Source organism: Phocoena phocoena, chromosome 2, assembly GCF_963924675.1.
Source record: "Phocoena phocoena chromosome 2, mPhoPho1.1, whole genome shotgun sequence".
NCBI classification, from domain to species: domain Eukaryota; kingdom Metazoa; phylum Chordata; class Mammalia; order Artiodactyla; family Phocoenidae; genus Phocoena; species Phocoena phocoena.
Window position 1 is genome coordinate 108266414 of NC_089220.1, and position 17022 is coordinate 108283435.

Sequence of the window (17022 nt, forward strand, 5' to 3'; positions counted from 1 at the left end):
TAGAGCAGTGGTTTTCAAACTATGTTCCATGGTACCCCAGGGGTTTCCAGAGATGCTTTGGAGGGATAGACCAAGGAAGCAGGTCTACTTCAATCGGAGCAGCTTGGCTTTTGTGTTTTATGTATTAGGGTTCTGAATAAAGTTTCTTTTGAAAAAGACATTTTATTGCTTTTTAAAAAAATGGAATAACCACTAATTTAGAGGAATTTTCTGCTTTAGAAAAGCAGAGGAGGGGAGAGGATTAGTGGAGGTGAAGAATAACAACATAAAAAGGCCACCTTGAGATCTGAGTTAGTTTTTTTTTTTTTTTTTTTTTTTTTTTGCGGTACGCGGGCCTCTCACTGCTGTGGCCTCTCCCGTTGCGGGGCACAGGCTCCGGATGCGCAGGCTCAGCGGCCATGGCTCATGGGCCCAGCTGCTCCGCGGCATGTGGGATCTTCCCGGACCGGGGCATGAACCCGCGTCCCCTGCATTGGCAGGCGGACTCTCAACCACTGCGCCACCAGGGAAGCCCTGAGTTAATTTTTTGGTGTTTTAGAGGGATAAACTTCTGAAATATGTAAAAATTCTTATATATGGATTTTTTAGGATCTTAGAAAAAGCTTTAACAGTTTTATCTAAATTCGTAAAGTTTCCTGATGAAAGAAGTTCTTTATATGGGGAAGTGTAATACATTTTTGTAGTTTTGAAGAAAAAAAATTTAATTAGTTAAATGTTTCTACAAGTCTGACTTTTTTGGCTCCTTAGGATAAGGCTATTTTTTTGGCGGTATGCAGGCCTCTCACTGTTGTGGCTTCTCCCGTTGTGGAGCACAGGCTCTGGATGCGCAGGCTCAACAGCCATGGCTCACGGGCCCAGCCGCTCTGCGGCACGTGGGATCCTCCTGGACCGGGGCACGAACCCGTGTCCCCTTCATCGGCAGGCGGACTCTCAACCACTGTGCCACCTGCGAAGGCCCCTAGGATAAGGCTATTTTTGATTGACCACACTAATTGTGATTATTTGAGCATCAACCAAGTGTCTATGCAGAATATCTCTGTAGCAACACTGATATGTAGCTACAAAAATATGTGGGTAGGAATACATATGTAGCAGCAACACCTAAACTCTGTAGTTCTTCTCAAGAATTATCCTTTCCTTTGCCCTACTCCTTTGACTCAACCGTGACTCTGTCTAAGCTCCTTACTCCTTCCTTAATTCTGTAGTTGGCTCTGTCTTCACAAACCCTTAGGCTGCAGACAAAATTAATGTCCCTTATTCTCCTTCCTGCCTCTTGGTTTGTAATTTTCCTCCTTTGGTTATATCCTCATTCTACCATCTTTCAAAGCCCAGATCAGATACCATCTCATCCATGCAGACTTGCCTGATACATGCTTCTCCAGCCTAAAGTCATTTTTCTCACCTTGAAATTCTCACAAGACATTACCTGTCACTCTCAATCTTGTAATATGGTTTTTAGATTGTAAACTCTTTGAAGGCAGCATCATGTCTTAACCATCCTTGAATCTCAGTAGTGCTACTCACAGTATCCTGTATATTGTAGGTGTTCAGTTAATGCTTGTTTCGATAGATAAATGAACAAATATCAGAATTTTTTTATTACAGTTTCTATCTCTTTGAGCTAGTTTGACCTGCATGACCTAAACAAATTCTAGAAAAGAAGAAACTGTAGATTATATTAAGATGACAATAGCAAGGGCTGAGTATAGCTTTATTTCCTTTTAATGTCTCCTTAGCTAGTCAGTCATTCTTTGCCAGAAGTAATTTTTCTTTTTCCCTCTTGGATTTGTTAAGTCTGTATACTTACTCTTTAATGCTGTAAGGGGAAAGGCTGCCGAACACATACCTTGGATTACAACGTTCCTTATAATTTTTCCTTATCTGTTTTTCTATGGGACCAGAAGCCCAGGTTGGTGCAGACCTGGGCCAGGTATTTTTGGGGGAGCTTAGGGCACCCAGGTAGTAAAGAGGGATGAAGTCATCCAAGTATGCACCACATACCCACCTCCTGCTGTGACTACTGCTTTTAACAGCTTACCACCTTGCTTTGCTTTTCAGCTCTTACAAGCTTGAAGAAAGGATACCTGTTCATGTATAATCTAGTGCAGTTCTTGGGATTCTCCTGGATATTTGTCAACATGACTGTGCGGTTCCTTATCTTGGGAAAAGGCAAGTGCAAAATTTCAAGGCTAGTTTTCTTTTTCCAGTAGTTTGGCCCCCTATTCACCAAAAGTAACAGTCTCTGCCTTTGGTATTAACAATACCACCACTCCCACCCCCTAACCCCCCACCATATTTGTGTAGCACTTCATGCCTTTCATTGTATGCTCACATCTTTCACTTCCCTTGGCCTTGTGAAACAGGCAGACTGGATGTTCTGTCCATTTAACAGATGAGAAAACAGGCTTGGAGATTGTCAAAAAAGTGGCCCACATCCACACAGCTAGCCAGGGGTACATCTTGGGCTGACATCCCTTTCTTATTCATGGCTTGATAGTTCATTTATAACTAAATAAATTGATGTGATACAGTGTCAAAGTTATACAAGTCCTTAAGGGATCTCACCCCTTTGGAGCCTAAGTAGACTAAATGGACTATTGTAAAACTGAATGAAAAGACTATCATAAAGGTATTAGTTCTTGGGGCTTCCCTGGTGGCGCAGTGGTTAAGAATCCGCCTGCCGAGGCAGGGGACATGGGTTCGAGCCCTGGTCCGGGAAGATCCCACATGCGGCGGAGCAACTAAGCCCATGCGCCACAACTAGTGAGCCTGCACTCTAGAGCCCGTGAGCTGCAACTACTGAGCCCCCGTGCCACAACTACTGAAGCCTGTGTGCCTAGAGCCCGTGCTCTGCAACAAGAGAAGCCATTGCAATGAGAAGCCCACGCACTGCAACGAAGAGTAGCCGCCGCTCACCGCAACTAGAGAAAGCCCGCGCGCAGCAACGAAGACTCAACTCAGCCAAAAACAAATAAATAAAAATTTATATTAAAAAAAAGATATTAGTTCTTGCTAAATTAATTTATATGTTTAACAGAATTCTGGCCAAAGTAAATGACAACAGAACATTTTTGAGAATGTGATCTAAAGTATTCTGAAATTTTATTGTGAACAATAAATAGATAATAAAATTTGAGGGAAGAAAGAGTAATCGGAGAGGACTTTCTCTACCTGACATGAAAGAATGTAATTAAAATAGTATAGCACTAGCATAAGAATAGAGTAATTAATAGAGCAGATTAGGTGGCTCAGAAATAGGTCTTACATTTTATATATATATCTCCAGATTATGGATATGATAAAGGAATCATGAATCAGTGGAAAGGAAAGTATTTTCCAATCATTTTTTTTTATTAGATGGGAAATGTTTCTAAAAATTGGTTAGGTTTGGGAGGCAGATAATCTGTTTGACTCTTCTCACACTGTATACAAAAATAAATCCCCCCAAAGGATTTAGGAGCTATACATCAAAAAGTTAAGTCATAATAGAAGATAAAGTAAATTTTTATAAAATCACATGTGGAGGGTTAGGACTTTCTAACCTTAAAAGTGATAGAAGAAATCATGAAGAAAAAGGTCATTGTATTTGACTACATAAAATACCTAAATTTCTATATATGTAAAAACATCCAGCCAAAACAACATTAAAGATTAAAAGCATATTGAGTTGAGCAAAATGGGGATGGGCAGGGTTGGTGGAAAATTGCAACAAATATCGGCAAGGGTTGTTGCTTGTTTTACATATAAAGAACTTGTACAAATTGATTTTAAAATGTGAAAACTCCACCCAATAGATAAATAAAAGTCATGTACAGGCACTTCATAAGAGGAAATAAAACTAATTCAGCACACAGCAAAATGTTTAACTCAGTAATGGTGAAGGAAATGAAAAATACTATTTTTTATGTATCAATTTTGCAAAGTCGTAAAAGACACCTAATTCAAGACAACATATGCTAAAATAAACACAACGGTGGCTACTGGGAGGGTCCATAAGTACAACAGCTCTTTGGGAAAATCATTTTGCAAGGTGCGTTGAGAACCTTAACTGTTCATATCCTTGAACTTGGTTATTTCATTTCTGGAAATACGTTCTAAAGAAATAATTGAAACTACAAGAAAAGCTTTTTCAAAAAGATATACATTATGGCATTATTAGTGACAAATTACAAACTACCTAAATGTCCAGCAATGAAGGATTGGTTTAGATTGTTCACTCAGTGGAATGTTGTAAAGCAAATATAAAGTATTTAAAGAGGTTGTAATAATACGGGAGAATACTTACGATGGGCTAAACAGGTAACATAAATTTGTTTTTCCAGTTTGATCACACCAATATAAAAAGGAGAAAAAAAACTGAACCAATAAATGTGAAATGATTGGAAGAAAAGGCACCATTTTCAAATGGTTTGAAAGGATCATTTAAAAATTTTTCCTTATTTTATAAAGTAAATATGAGGAAAAATATGAGCATAATGGAAAATATAAACTATTTAAAAAGAGAAAAAAATCCTGTAGACTATTTTACTCTTCAGTCCTAAATTCTCTCATCTGAGTTTTGTAAAGGTGAATTGCAATTAGCTCCAGAATCTTGTGAAAGAAGTGCATGTTGTTTTTCCAGCCTTCTTAATACCTTGGAATTCTGCAAAGCACAGTAGCAGGCTAGTGAAAAACTTCCCAAATGCCTAGTATCTTATAGTCATGTGTAACCAGAGGTCTACAGATGAGTTATTTAAAGAAACAAAGGAAGTCTCAGACAGTTGTTCTCAGATCTGTAGCTCTTACTAGTATGGATTTATCACAAGTCCCATGGAATGACTAGGTACATTCAAATTCATAAATAATTTCTTTAACCTAACATGGTTGGATCGATTCTGAATGTTCAAGCCTGCTAGCTATTAGGTGATCCACTCCAAAAGCTGCTAAGTTATCTGGGTCATGTGTTTAAGCTGCCTGGATTTGTAATTTCTATTTTGGCTCTGAGCCCCTTCCTAAACCACCTACTGGAATGGAGCTGCTGGTGTAATTCTTCTCTTATCAGTCCTCAAAGGTGTAATAAGGACCTGGGCCTGGTACCCAGGGTCATAGTTTGCCCTTTGCAATTATCTCTTTTTGAATAAAGGATGTTGGTGAATGGCAGATTCTACACATGTACTTGTTTTTTTCACGTAAACATGTATGTGCTAAACTTCTCATGCTAAGGAAATAGCAAACTCTTAGGCTTATGTAGAAACTGTTGCCTCTCTCTATTAATACTTTTTTATTAAATAAATTAAAAAAATTTTCTAATTATAAAAATGTGTTAATAATTAAAGACTTAAATAAAACAAAACAAAAGCTCTACCATAATCCCATCTATCAGAGCAACAGATTCTTGGCACCTTGTTGTATATCTTTCTAAACCCATATAACTTTCATAGGAACAGTTCCTAAAGTGGAATTATGAGATTAAAGGGCAGATTATTTTTATTTTATCTTGTTTATTTATTTAAAATGAATTTTTATTGGAGTATAGTTGCTTTACAATGTGTTAGGGGCAGATTGCTTTTAAGGATTTTGATTTATACTGCCCAGAAAGAGCATACTATTTTATAGTACCACTATTTAAATCTATATCCGTTAACATATGAGTGCCTTTTAGAACTTTTAAAAAGTTTTTTCAAATCATAAAAGTAATTGGGCTGATTTAAGAACGTTTGGAAAATGGGAGAAAACCAGAGAGGAGGTGTGGTGGGATGGAAGGGGAGGTGAATAAGCCATTGTCCATCACTGTTAATATTTCCATATGTTTCCTTTTAGTCTTTTTTTTCTCCTGCAGTTAAAAATTATAGTCATACTGTGTGTACAATTTTGCATCTTGTTTTTAAAACAGTATTATAAGCATGTTAATGTTATTAATATTCTTTATAACAGTCATTTTAGAAATCAGATTTCTATTCCTGAATTGAAACAGGATGAATTTCCCATAAAATCAGAGGCAAAGCAACAAGATCTTATTTTTATTTACCGTATGCCGAATCTTAAGTCACAACTTTCTAGTTCAAAGTAATGGAGAACCTCATTTTTTGAAGATAATTTGTCCAAGAAATTAATAAGTGAATCCCCTGAAAAAGGATACCAGAATTTCATTGTAAATGGCAACAAAAAGATTTGATTGGGATTTTGTCTTGACAAGGGACATTTAAAATTATGAATAAATTTTTTATCTTATATATAGAAAAATTTAAATTGTAATTTTGCATTACTTCCTCAAAGAAAAGAATTGGTAAAATTTTGAACTTACTTATTGGTGGAATTTTTCCAGCAAAATTATGCAATAACACTATATACCATTCTTCATTTTTTTGTGTTTGACTTTGTAGCAGGATTGTAAAGTGGATCATTTTCATGAGAATATTAGAGAGTTTTTTAGTTTTTGCAAGAGGCTTGTTTTATTCATTTGATATTTAAACAGTATTCTTTTGAGGTGCCTGCAGTGTCATCTTTGTTGGTAAGGTGCCTAACTCTGCCATTTCTTAGAGGCACTACTTTAATAGGCAGAGAGGCAAGAATCCTAAACCTTCTACAATGTGCAGGACAAAGAATTGTCTTGCCCAAAATGTCAGTGGTGCCCCGGCTGAGAAACACTGCAAAGAGGAATGTACGAATGCAGGATGTCAAGTGAGGATCAGTATGAAAAGTGAAGGATATTAAATTATGGAGCACTCCAAATTGATACCACATTTGTTGTCCTCATATAAGGAATAACTATCATTTAAATTGTTATATAATATTCCATGAAATAGATATACTATGGTTTACTCAAACTTTCCATACTCTTAGGTTTATACCATTTCTTTTTTTTTTTTTTTTTTGCGGGCCTCTCACTGTTGTGGCCTCTCCCATTGTGGAGCACAGGCTCCGGACGCGCAGGCTCAGTGGCCATGGCTCACGGGCCCAGCTGCTCCCCGGCATGTGGGATCTTCCCGGACCGGGACACGAACCCATGTCCCCTGCATTGGTAGGTGGACTCTTAACCACTGTGCCACCAGGGAAGACCCCATTTATTTGTACAGTTTTTGAGACTTCAAAAGACTAGGTTGCAGTTGATATATGTATAAATGAGATAATGGATCTGAAAAGAATTATCATTGTGCTTTGATATATAGATTTTTCAGCATATAATAACTGAGTGAAGTCTAGGTATGTGTCTTTTCTTGCCTTTTAAAACTGAGAAGGGCATACAGGGTTTATGTGTTAACTTTCTGGTAAACAGTAGAATTTACTATTCAGGCCCATGGAGGGGTGAATAGTGAACTTGACTCTGACTGGATGTTTATTATACTTTTCCTAAAATTCCTTTCGTGTAAAGAGTTATCTAGTGTGCAAAATACTTCTGTTGGAGTTTGCCAGTTGATTTACCCTTAACGTGTATTTGTCCCATAGAGTCCTTTTATGACACGTTCCACACCGTGGCTGACATGATGTATTTCTGCCAGATGCTGGCAGTTGTGGAAGCTATCAATGCAGCAATTGGAGTCACTAAGTCACCAGTGATACCTTCTCTTTTCCAGGTATTGAACAGTTGAGCTCGAGGGTGGGGAATGAAAGGTTTCAATGTTTATTTAGTAGGTATCCATACTTTGCTGGGAAGTCTCAGTTAGTAAAAATACCTATTTGCACAGGAATAGCATTGTTTTATCTGAACAGGTTGGAAAATGTGAAACCTGAGGGATATTGTTTAAAATAGACTTTTGCCATTTCAGGTCTATTTTATTGTTTATAATATCTTCGTGATATCACAAAGTTATAAAAAGAGCTTTAAAACTAGGGAAGCTTGATTCTCAGGCAGGAGTGGAAAACCCTAACCTCTTCTTAGATAGGGGTGTGCCTGGTCTCCTACCACCTCAGGTCAATGAAGGTGGTGTAATACCTGGGAACTCTCTTCACTCTGGACTTTCTTCCATGTATGAAGGTGGCTCTTCTGACTCATGTGGGGAGTTCCCCCCCACCCCCAGTACATCTAGGTTGTTTCCTAATATTTGGAAGATTGCTCTCAGGAACGGGACATCAAAGTCTTTCAGCTTCCTTGCCTTGTTCCCTAACTATATGCAGTTACACATTCTTAGATACCACCAACCCAGACTCGGGGAATCAGGTGACTGTTGGCTAGTCTCTTCTGGATGCTGTTTTTATAGTTCAGCCCTTTTCTGGCATATCAGCTATGGCGTTCTGACAGTATCACTTGCATGATAAAGGGTGTTAATACAATAGCCTTGTTATTTCTTGGTTTTCTGTCCTTGGAAAGAGGTTGTTTTGTTTAGTTCAAAAAAATAAAAGTGGATAGTGAGTGACCCACTAATATGGACTAATATTTTTTTATATCAAAGACTGATACAAATAAGCATCAGGGTAGAATTTCTAGGGCAAAATAGGTTCGGTGTCGTCACATCACATGCCTCCAGTGCATGCCATTCATGTAGAATACAATGTGAGTGAAGCCTTTTGGAGTTGGGCAATACCACATGCGCCAACATGGTTGAATCTTGGGAATGTCACATTGAGTAAGAAGCAAGTCAGAGTATAATACATAGAGTATGCTTTCAGAAAGTTTGAAATCAAGCAAAATGAAACAATATACTGTTGAGGAATACATACATAAGTAGTAAAACTATAAAGACAAGCAGTGGAATGGTTAACACAAGATAGTAGTTTCTGGGACTTCCCTGGTGGTCCAGTGGTTAAGAATCTGCCTTCCAATAGAGGGGACGCAGTTTCGATCCCTGGTCAGGGAACTAAGATCCCACATGCCGTGGGGCAACTAAGCCCGCGCGCCACAACTAGAGAGAAGGCTGCATGCCTCAACGAAAGATCCCGCATGCTGCAACTAAGACCCAAAGCAGCCAAAAATAAATAAATATTAAAAAAACCTCACAAAAGATAGTAGTTACTTACTACGGGGAGGGAGGGGGTGTGCCACACTGGTAACGTTCTGTTTCTTAACTTGTGTTATGCAGACGCAGATGTTCACTTGGCAGTATTCTTTAAACTGTGTTTGAACGTGTGTAATACACACACACACACACGTCCACAAATACTGGCTTGGGTACTTTAACTTGTTCTAAGTTATCTCAGTCTTTTTCTATTTACCTTGAATTTAGTGGGGTTACGTTTCAGATAATACATTTATATGTTGTTTTTTGAAAATATATTTTAAAACTTCTTTCTCTCTTTTGGGTCCTTTTAATAGCTTCTTGGAAGAAACTTCATTTTGTTTATCGTCTTTGGCACCATGGAAGAAATGCAAAACAAAGCTGTGGTTTTCTTTGTGTTTTATATATGGAGCACAGCTGAAATTTTGAGGTGGGTAGAAATGCCAGGATGGTGTTTGAGTGCTTCTCCCACTCTGGAGCACCTCTCTTCTTGAGGGAGTTGCTGTCTTATCCAGAGTCTCATTTGATTTGAGATTAAGGTTCTTTGTGTGGAGAGTTCTACCTGCATCTGTGTGCTCTGTAAAGGTGAGGCAGTTTTTTTTTTTTTAAACAGTCAATGGATCATAATACCAGCCTGGGCACTGGAGAGCAGAGGGAGAGATCCAGAGAAATGAAAGGATCTTACCCTTCAGGATCTTGCTGTCTTGTTGGAAAGAGAGCACTCATTCACATGGAAAAATTCTTGAAAGGGCTGAAGAAACATGGGGCTGAAGGAGCATCCCAGGTTGGATGGAAGTAGTAAAGACTAGCCTTCGAGAAGGGATGATAGAAATGAATCTTTTACTACAAGATTACTGAAGTTTGAATTGACCTCTTATCTGATTCTTCCATTCTCAGTTGTCAATAGAAGAAATATCTATAAAAAGAAAAAAAGATCCAATTAAAGTAGATGTGTTCTTCTTTACCAGACCATACATACTCCATACTTCTTCCCTTTTCAGTCAAGTGGAGGGTTGGTTTTGCAAGTTGACTCCTCAGCTCTAGGTTTGGTGGTATTTTGGTAAAGTTGACAGTTAAGAGGGAGAAAAGACATCAGCAGTCCTAGATTGTGTTTAAATGGAGTCTGTATCCCATGGCACCCAGTATACCCTCTAATTTACTTAACACAAAGGTGAAAGATTATAGGTACTTAATATTAACTTTTACTGTTTGGGAGGAAGCAACTTTTTTTTATGTTATCTCTTTTTAAATAGAGTATTCCTGATTATAGATCAGAGGTCTTTTGTATACTTTAATTTTGGTAATGTTCATTTATGCAGCGATAAAGTGTCTGTCAAAGTATCTGTCATCTTTACCTACTTGGAATGTAGATCAACTAGGAATAAAGCCAAAATGCTTCTGAGCATCTGTTCTATATACTGAACCTTTTCATAGAGGGTTCCTTTGAGACCTAAACTTAGTCTGCCGTTATTGAGAATTCATATCCTTTGAAGATTGGAGGAGGAGCATGATGGGAGTTTATAATTCTGCTAAGAAGCAGCCATGTGTGGCTAATTGTGAAATTATTGTTGAATGATGTTCTAGGGTTGCATTCAGTGGCTTTTAACATGTTAATTCCTTATTTTCAATAGGTACCCCTTCTACATGCTTTCCTGCATTGACATGGATTGGAAGGTGCTCACATGGCTTCGTTACACTATGTGGATTCCCCTATATCCTCTGGGATGTTTGGCAGAAGGTGCTTTCGGGAACTCTAGGTTTTATACCTCAATTCCAAGGGGTGGCCAGATCTTTCTTCCTCCCTCTGCCAGCCTTAGTCTGAAATATGGGTGTTGAACTTTTCAAGAATTTCTTTCTAGTGGCTTCCTTCCACATGACTCTTGGTATCTATACTGTTCCAAGGAAGTAGCTCATTTTGTTAAGGTTTGGAAGCTGGGTGGTCATGCACTGCATGCTTCCTATTTATATGGTACTTTAAATTTTCCAAAGCAAGTTCTTATTGATGACTTCATGTTATTACGACAAACACCTAGTGAGTGAGTCAGGGATTTTTCTCTTCATTTTATGGAATAGGAAGCCCAGTGCTATCAGATGACTGTTCCTCATTTACCCTTGTTGTCAGCTTGGAGGCTTATTTCCTAGGAAAGCTAGGGGGAAAAAAAAAGAGACATGAGCCCATTGTACAAAGAGAGGAGGAAGAAGCATTTTCAACAAACCCAGAAACTTTGAGGGGTTAGAAGGTTCTATCAGTAGATGTGACTGTATTTCATTTGCTTCTAAAATGTTCTTGTTTCTGCTTTTCAGCCGTCTCAGTGATTCAGTCCATTCCAATATTCAATGAAACAGGAAGATTCAGCTTCACATTGCCATATCCAGTGAAAATCAAAGTTAGATTTTCCTTTTTTCTTCAGATTTATCTTATAATATTATTTTTAGGTAAGTATTGGCTCTATAATAGACCTTTTTTCTGTTACTTCTTAGAAGGTAGAGTTAAATGATTCAGAGTTTTAAAAATCCTTATTAGTATTCTTACTTTCAAAACAGTAGAAATAAGTTAGAGAACGATTACTTTGCCAAATAGACCCAGTAGGAGAATATGCTATGTGTGGAAGTATTTCTTCCCACATCTCCAGTGAGTGAGTTATCTTCTTGAAATGCTCTAGGTCATTGGGACTTCACCATACTTCATGTTTAAAACAATGTAAGCAGCTCTTTTAAAACTGAATAAAAAATGAATAAAAAGCTCATTTTACTTCTAATTTCAGTAGCAGATCCCTTATCCAGAGGAATTATTACAGAGGTGGTGATACAGTTGGCAGCAAGGAGGGAAGGCAGTAAAGGCCTCTGAGCAGCCAGGAGACGTCAGAAGGCTTCTACCTAACAATAGGAAAGCCCCCCACTCCTCATGTAAAGCGTTGCTTATTTATTAATTTTAATATAAAACCATAAAGTTTTGCCTTAACTCATAAAAACTAAGTACTAAAAGAAGGGAAAGAGAAGTAAACCTATATTATTGCAAATATGAGAGATTTAAAAGCCTTCCTAATTATGAGGATTGTTTACTTTAGATAAAGTTCTAACACATTTTAATATACTTACATATATTTCTCCCTGTTGTATTTCACAAAAGTCTTGAGGTGGCCTTGAAGTATGGCTCTATGGTCTCCTGGCAACAGAAGGATGTGACAGCAGATAGTATACTGGTTATCTTTTTCTGTGTAACAAATTACCCCAAAACTTAGCAGCTTAAGACAGAAAACATTTATTATCTCGCATGTATTCTGAGAGTCAGGAAGTAGGCTAGCTGGGTGGCCCTGGCTCAGGGACGCTCATGAGGTTTCGTCAAGCTGTCAGCTCAGCTGGGGCTACAGTTTCTGCACACTTGACTGGGGCTGGAGGATCTGCTGAAAGCTCGCTTATGTAGCTGTGGACAGGAGGCTTCAGTTTCCTGCCATAGTACTTTTCCACGTGGATGCTCATGACATGGCTTCTCCCCAAAGCAAGTGATCTGGAAGAAAGCAGAAGCCACACTGCCTTTTTTTTTTTTTTTTTTGCCTTTAAAAAATTTATTTATTATTGAAATATATTTGACATAAAACATTGTATAACTTTAAGGTATAACATGTTGATTTGATACATTTATCAATTGAAATAAGATTGCCATTATAGTGATAATTAGCACTTCTATCATGTCCACACTGCTTTTTATAACCTAAACTCACAAGTAACATACTATCACTTTTTAAAAAAAAGATTTATTTATTTGTTGGCTGTGTTGGGTCTTTGTCGCTGCACATGGGCTTTCTCTAGTTGTGGCGAGCAGGGGCTACTCTTTGTTGCGGTGCGCGGGCTTCTCATTGCGGTGGCTTCTCTTGTTGCGGAGCACGGGCTCTAGGCGCGTGGGCTTCAGTAGTTGTGGTTTCCGGGCTCTAGAGCGCAGGCTCAGTAGTTGTGGCGCACGGGGGCTTTGTTGCTCCGCAGCATGTGGGATCTTCCCGGACCAGGGCTCAAACCCACGTCCCCCGCATTGGCAGGTGGATTCTTAACCACTGCGCCACCAGGGAAGCCCTGACATACTATCACTTTTGCTGTATTCTCTTTCTTACACAGATCAACCTTGTATAATGTGGGAGGGGACTACACAAGGGTATGAAATACCAGGAGGTAGGGATTATTGGGGACCAGCTTGGAGGCTGGCTTCCCCAGAATGAGAGGGAGACCACAAAAAGTAAACCCAAGAAGTTGGAAAGCCCAGTGATCTTGGTTATTTATTTATTTATCTGCACCACACGGCTTGTGGGATCTTAGTTCCCCAACCAGGGATTGAACCCGGGCCCTTGGCAGTGAAAGCGTGGAGTCCTAACCACTGGACCACCAGGGAATTCCCGATCTTGGTCATTTAGAAGTGGGGGAGAAGAGACCTACACCCTTTAGGAGCCCCTCGGAATCTGCACATGGCAGAAGTGCAGTTAAATAATATACATTATGGGGGCAGGTCATCTGCCAAAGGTTAAATTTTATTCCATTTGTTCTTCTTTTCCATTTCAGAAAGATTTCACACCAAAAATGTTAAAACGTTTGGCGCTTTAAGGGAGTAAGCTTCCATTTGGAAAATGCACTCATTAAAAGAGCTCTTTACCTCTATTACTGGATAAATCTAGTACTACTGTAATTAGGCTCCATGAGGTGGGCCTACTGAAAGTGTTAAAAAGGAATAAGTGTTGGAAAGACCCTTAAAATATTTTACTAAAAGAGCTAGAAGGGTAGACGTATTTTAAAAAATATTTGCACCAGGTCTTAGTTGTGGCACGCAGGATCTTTGTTGCCGCATGCGGGATCTTTAGTTGCGGCATGATTTTAGTTGTGGCATGCAGGCTCTTAGTTGTGGCATGCAGGATCTAGTTCCCTGACCAGGGATCGAACCTGGGCCCCCTGCATTGGGAGCGCAGAGTTGTAACCACTGGACCACCAGAGAAGTCCCAGGTAGATGTATTTTAATGTGCACTAACCCTAGTGGCTTTTCCTTGTGTTGTTTAAGCTATTGCATATTCTAACTTACAAGGTTCTGTATTCATAGTTTGCCTACAATGAATATGTAGTTGTTCTTATTCTTCAGAATGAAATAAATCCTAAATCTACGTAATTTAGAAGCAGTATAACAACCATTATATTTGTGTATGGATCAAACATATGTTCTCTCACAATGGCTGTAAAATAAGTGTTTTTAACCCTGTTGTACAGTGAGAAAACTGAGGTGAGACTAAGCTGCAGAACTACTCAGTGATCACGTAGGATTGAAATTTTCTTCTGGCTCTTAAATCCTGTGTTTTTCTAGTTCACTGAATTGTGTGCTTCCTAGAAAAGTGTCTCATACCTTTTAGGCTATTGCTTAATACATATTATTGCATAGCCTTGAATTAAAAATTAGGTTCTCTCTGTTTCAGATTTGTGTATTTCATTTTATATAAATCCTACCTTAAAAGAAAGGAAAAAAGAGAATACTGAACTCTAATTAATGAAATGTTTAGGGGTGAAGTGTACTGATGTCTGCAGCTTACATTGAAATACATAAAGAATGAGATGGGAATGGGTATGTGATAAATGTGAAAAAGTTAAAGTTTAAATCTAGGTGGTATTCACTGTACATGGTTTAATCTTCTGTATATTTGAAATTTTTCATAGTAAAATATGGGAGAAAATTAAATTGTAGAACCCACTGGGGGAAAATTGAATTGTCTCTAGTGCATTATTAATATTTGTTCTAAGTTGTACTTCCTGAGCAACTGCAGTAAGCACAGGGCTGTGGGATATGAAAAACAGACAACTAGGGACTGTCCTGCCCCAAGAGCTTCTGCTTATAAACAGAGACAAAGATTCTCCTTTCTAACTGGCCTCTTTTCTTTTTCAGGATTGTACATAAATTTCCGTCATCTTTATAAACAGCGCAGGCGGCGCTTTGGACAAAAAAAGAAAAAGATCCACTAAAAAGAGAGATTTAGATGACTTCTTGCCAGTTTGAGCCTAATCTATAATTCTTAGTTTTACCTTCTTGTACTGATGTAAAAGTTTTTTTAAAGTTAAATGATTATATTCTCAGTGAGGCTATCTTCCTTTTTCCCCAGTAACATTCCTGAATTTACTGTATTATCTTAGTGTAGTACTTGCATGACATGGATTACTGATACCTGATGACAGGTTCATTCCTGTGTATTCTGTTAATGACAGCAAAAGACTCAGCCCTACCCCCACCCACTCCATGTCCAGTCAGTCTGTTTCACACAGGCCAGAGATACTTCTTCAGTGCCCTGATGCTACCAGCTACTGGCCATTCTTATAGCTGGGAATTGTTCTTTTCAGCTATTGCTTGTGGAAAAAAAAAAAGCAAGACTACGTTGCTGTGTTGGAGGCTGTGAAAGTGACTCAGACAAGGACCTAATATATTCTGTACCCAAGGGGCTACTTGTTAAGTGGGTTGGCATTGATTTTTCTGGAAATCGAGTTTTACTCAGTCATTGATAAAACATTTCTGAGTCCGAGTAGGGCTGGAGGACACATATTACCTCTGAATCTCTCTAACAACATCTTAACCTGCGTGGGCACTGGAGAGTCCCAGGGTGATTTGAGAGAAACCAGTCAGAACCTTGGAACACCATGATCATTTACTTCATTCCTAGCTAAATCGGAACTATTTTCAACACGAAAGATGAAACATTAGTTAGAAAACAATGAGATTATAAGAGTTCCAAATGCAAATGGTGTTACAGGGATCAAAAGGGTCAAACTGGCCATGCAGCCTGTGGCAAACTGGAAACATCAGAGTAGGCCAAGTAAAAATACCTATGAAACTGTCTTAGGCTGTGCACAGACATAAAAAACTCAGTGTTCCTTCCCCTGCATTGACTGAGTCCATTTACTTGTGTCAGAGTGAGTTGGTGGAACTGTTTTTGAATAGGCCTCAAAAACACCTGCTTTTTATTTTGCTGTTGTTTCACCTGTCTGCAGTAGGACAGTGAAAACAAAGTGAGAACTTTGGCTGGAGAACCACCAGCTGAGCCTTTAACAATTCCCGGCAGGAAATCTACCAACAGAGGAACTGAAAAAAATCTAGACACTATGATTTGGCCATTGTCGAAAACATCAGTTTTCCCTAATACATTCCAAGTAAACCAAGTAATGTTTGTATATAAGAATTTGAGGTATGATGACTCTTTCTGTTCTGCCATTCCCATTGTTCCTGGGGGAAAGGGGACTCTGGGTTATGCTATTTCTCTGGGGCCAAGATGGAAACTTGGTTTGACCTAAGTAAAAACATCTGATTAGCATAGGCTGGTTGATATTTTTACAAGTTCATTGCACCGAAGGATATTTTGCATGTCTGCAACTTCTGTCAACATTTGTTTGTATTAATTTCTGGTGTTCTTTCAACTGACTTTCTATGTGTAATTGGGCAGATCAGCTTTACAGCAGATTATGCTGTATCTTTGTGGTAGAATCTTGTATTCTTAGTGACTGATTGTTATAAACCCCTTTATTGCTGTCTGAGAAAGCTAAAGATTGTGTATTTCTATTAAACATTTACAATTAAAATCTTAGTAACTTGTGTTTAAATATCATTTAGTCTAATGGTTTCCAAATTGTTAGTGATAAATTCCTTTGTTTAGACAAAATATTTTATAGGCATACCTCGCTTTATTGCACTTCACAGATACTTGCATTTTTTAGAAATTGAAGATCTGTGGCAACACTGTGTTGTCAGATGATGGATAGCATTTTTTAGCAGTTAAATATTTTAAAATCAAGGTATATACATTTTATTTTAGAATGCTATTGCACATTTAGTAGACTACAGTATAGTGTAAACATAACATTTTTATATACTGGGAAACGAAGAAATTCGTGTGACTCACTTTAGTGAAATATTTGCTTCACTGCGGTGGCCTGGAGGCAAACCTGCAAAACCTCTGAGGTATGCCTATATAGCAATTCAGCATGTTAAATAAAACATGTTTGCTTGGGTTGAAGCAGCCATTCCTTAGGAGTTTTACAGAACAATCTGAAAAGCACTGATGATGTAAATAAAGCCTGGAGAGATTAGATGACTTGCCTAAGG

General features: G+C 38.4%; 1 protein-coding gene across 1 annotated transcript in view; it reads left to right on the forward strand.

Moving 5' to 3' along the window:
- The window catches only part of HACD3 (3-hydroxyacyl-CoA dehydratase 3), a 32740-nt gene extending 16246 nt beyond the window's left edge, over positions 1 to 16494 (forward strand). Inside the window, exons 6-11 of the mRNA XM_065871159.1 lie at positions 2059 to 2169; positions 7426 to 7553; positions 9230 to 9342; positions 10544 to 10650; positions 11217 to 11348; positions 14821 to 16494. Coding sequence (XP_065727231.1) covers positions 2059 to 2169; positions 7426 to 7553; positions 9230 to 9342; positions 10544 to 10650; positions 11217 to 11348; positions 14821 to 14897 — 668 coding nt within the window. The 3' untranslated portion in view covers positions 14898 to 16494. The remainder of the gene's footprint in view (positions 1 to 2058; positions 2170 to 7425; positions 7554 to 9229; positions 9343 to 10543; positions 10651 to 11216; positions 11349 to 14820) is intronic.
- Positions 16495 to 17022: the final 528 nt, after the last annotated feature.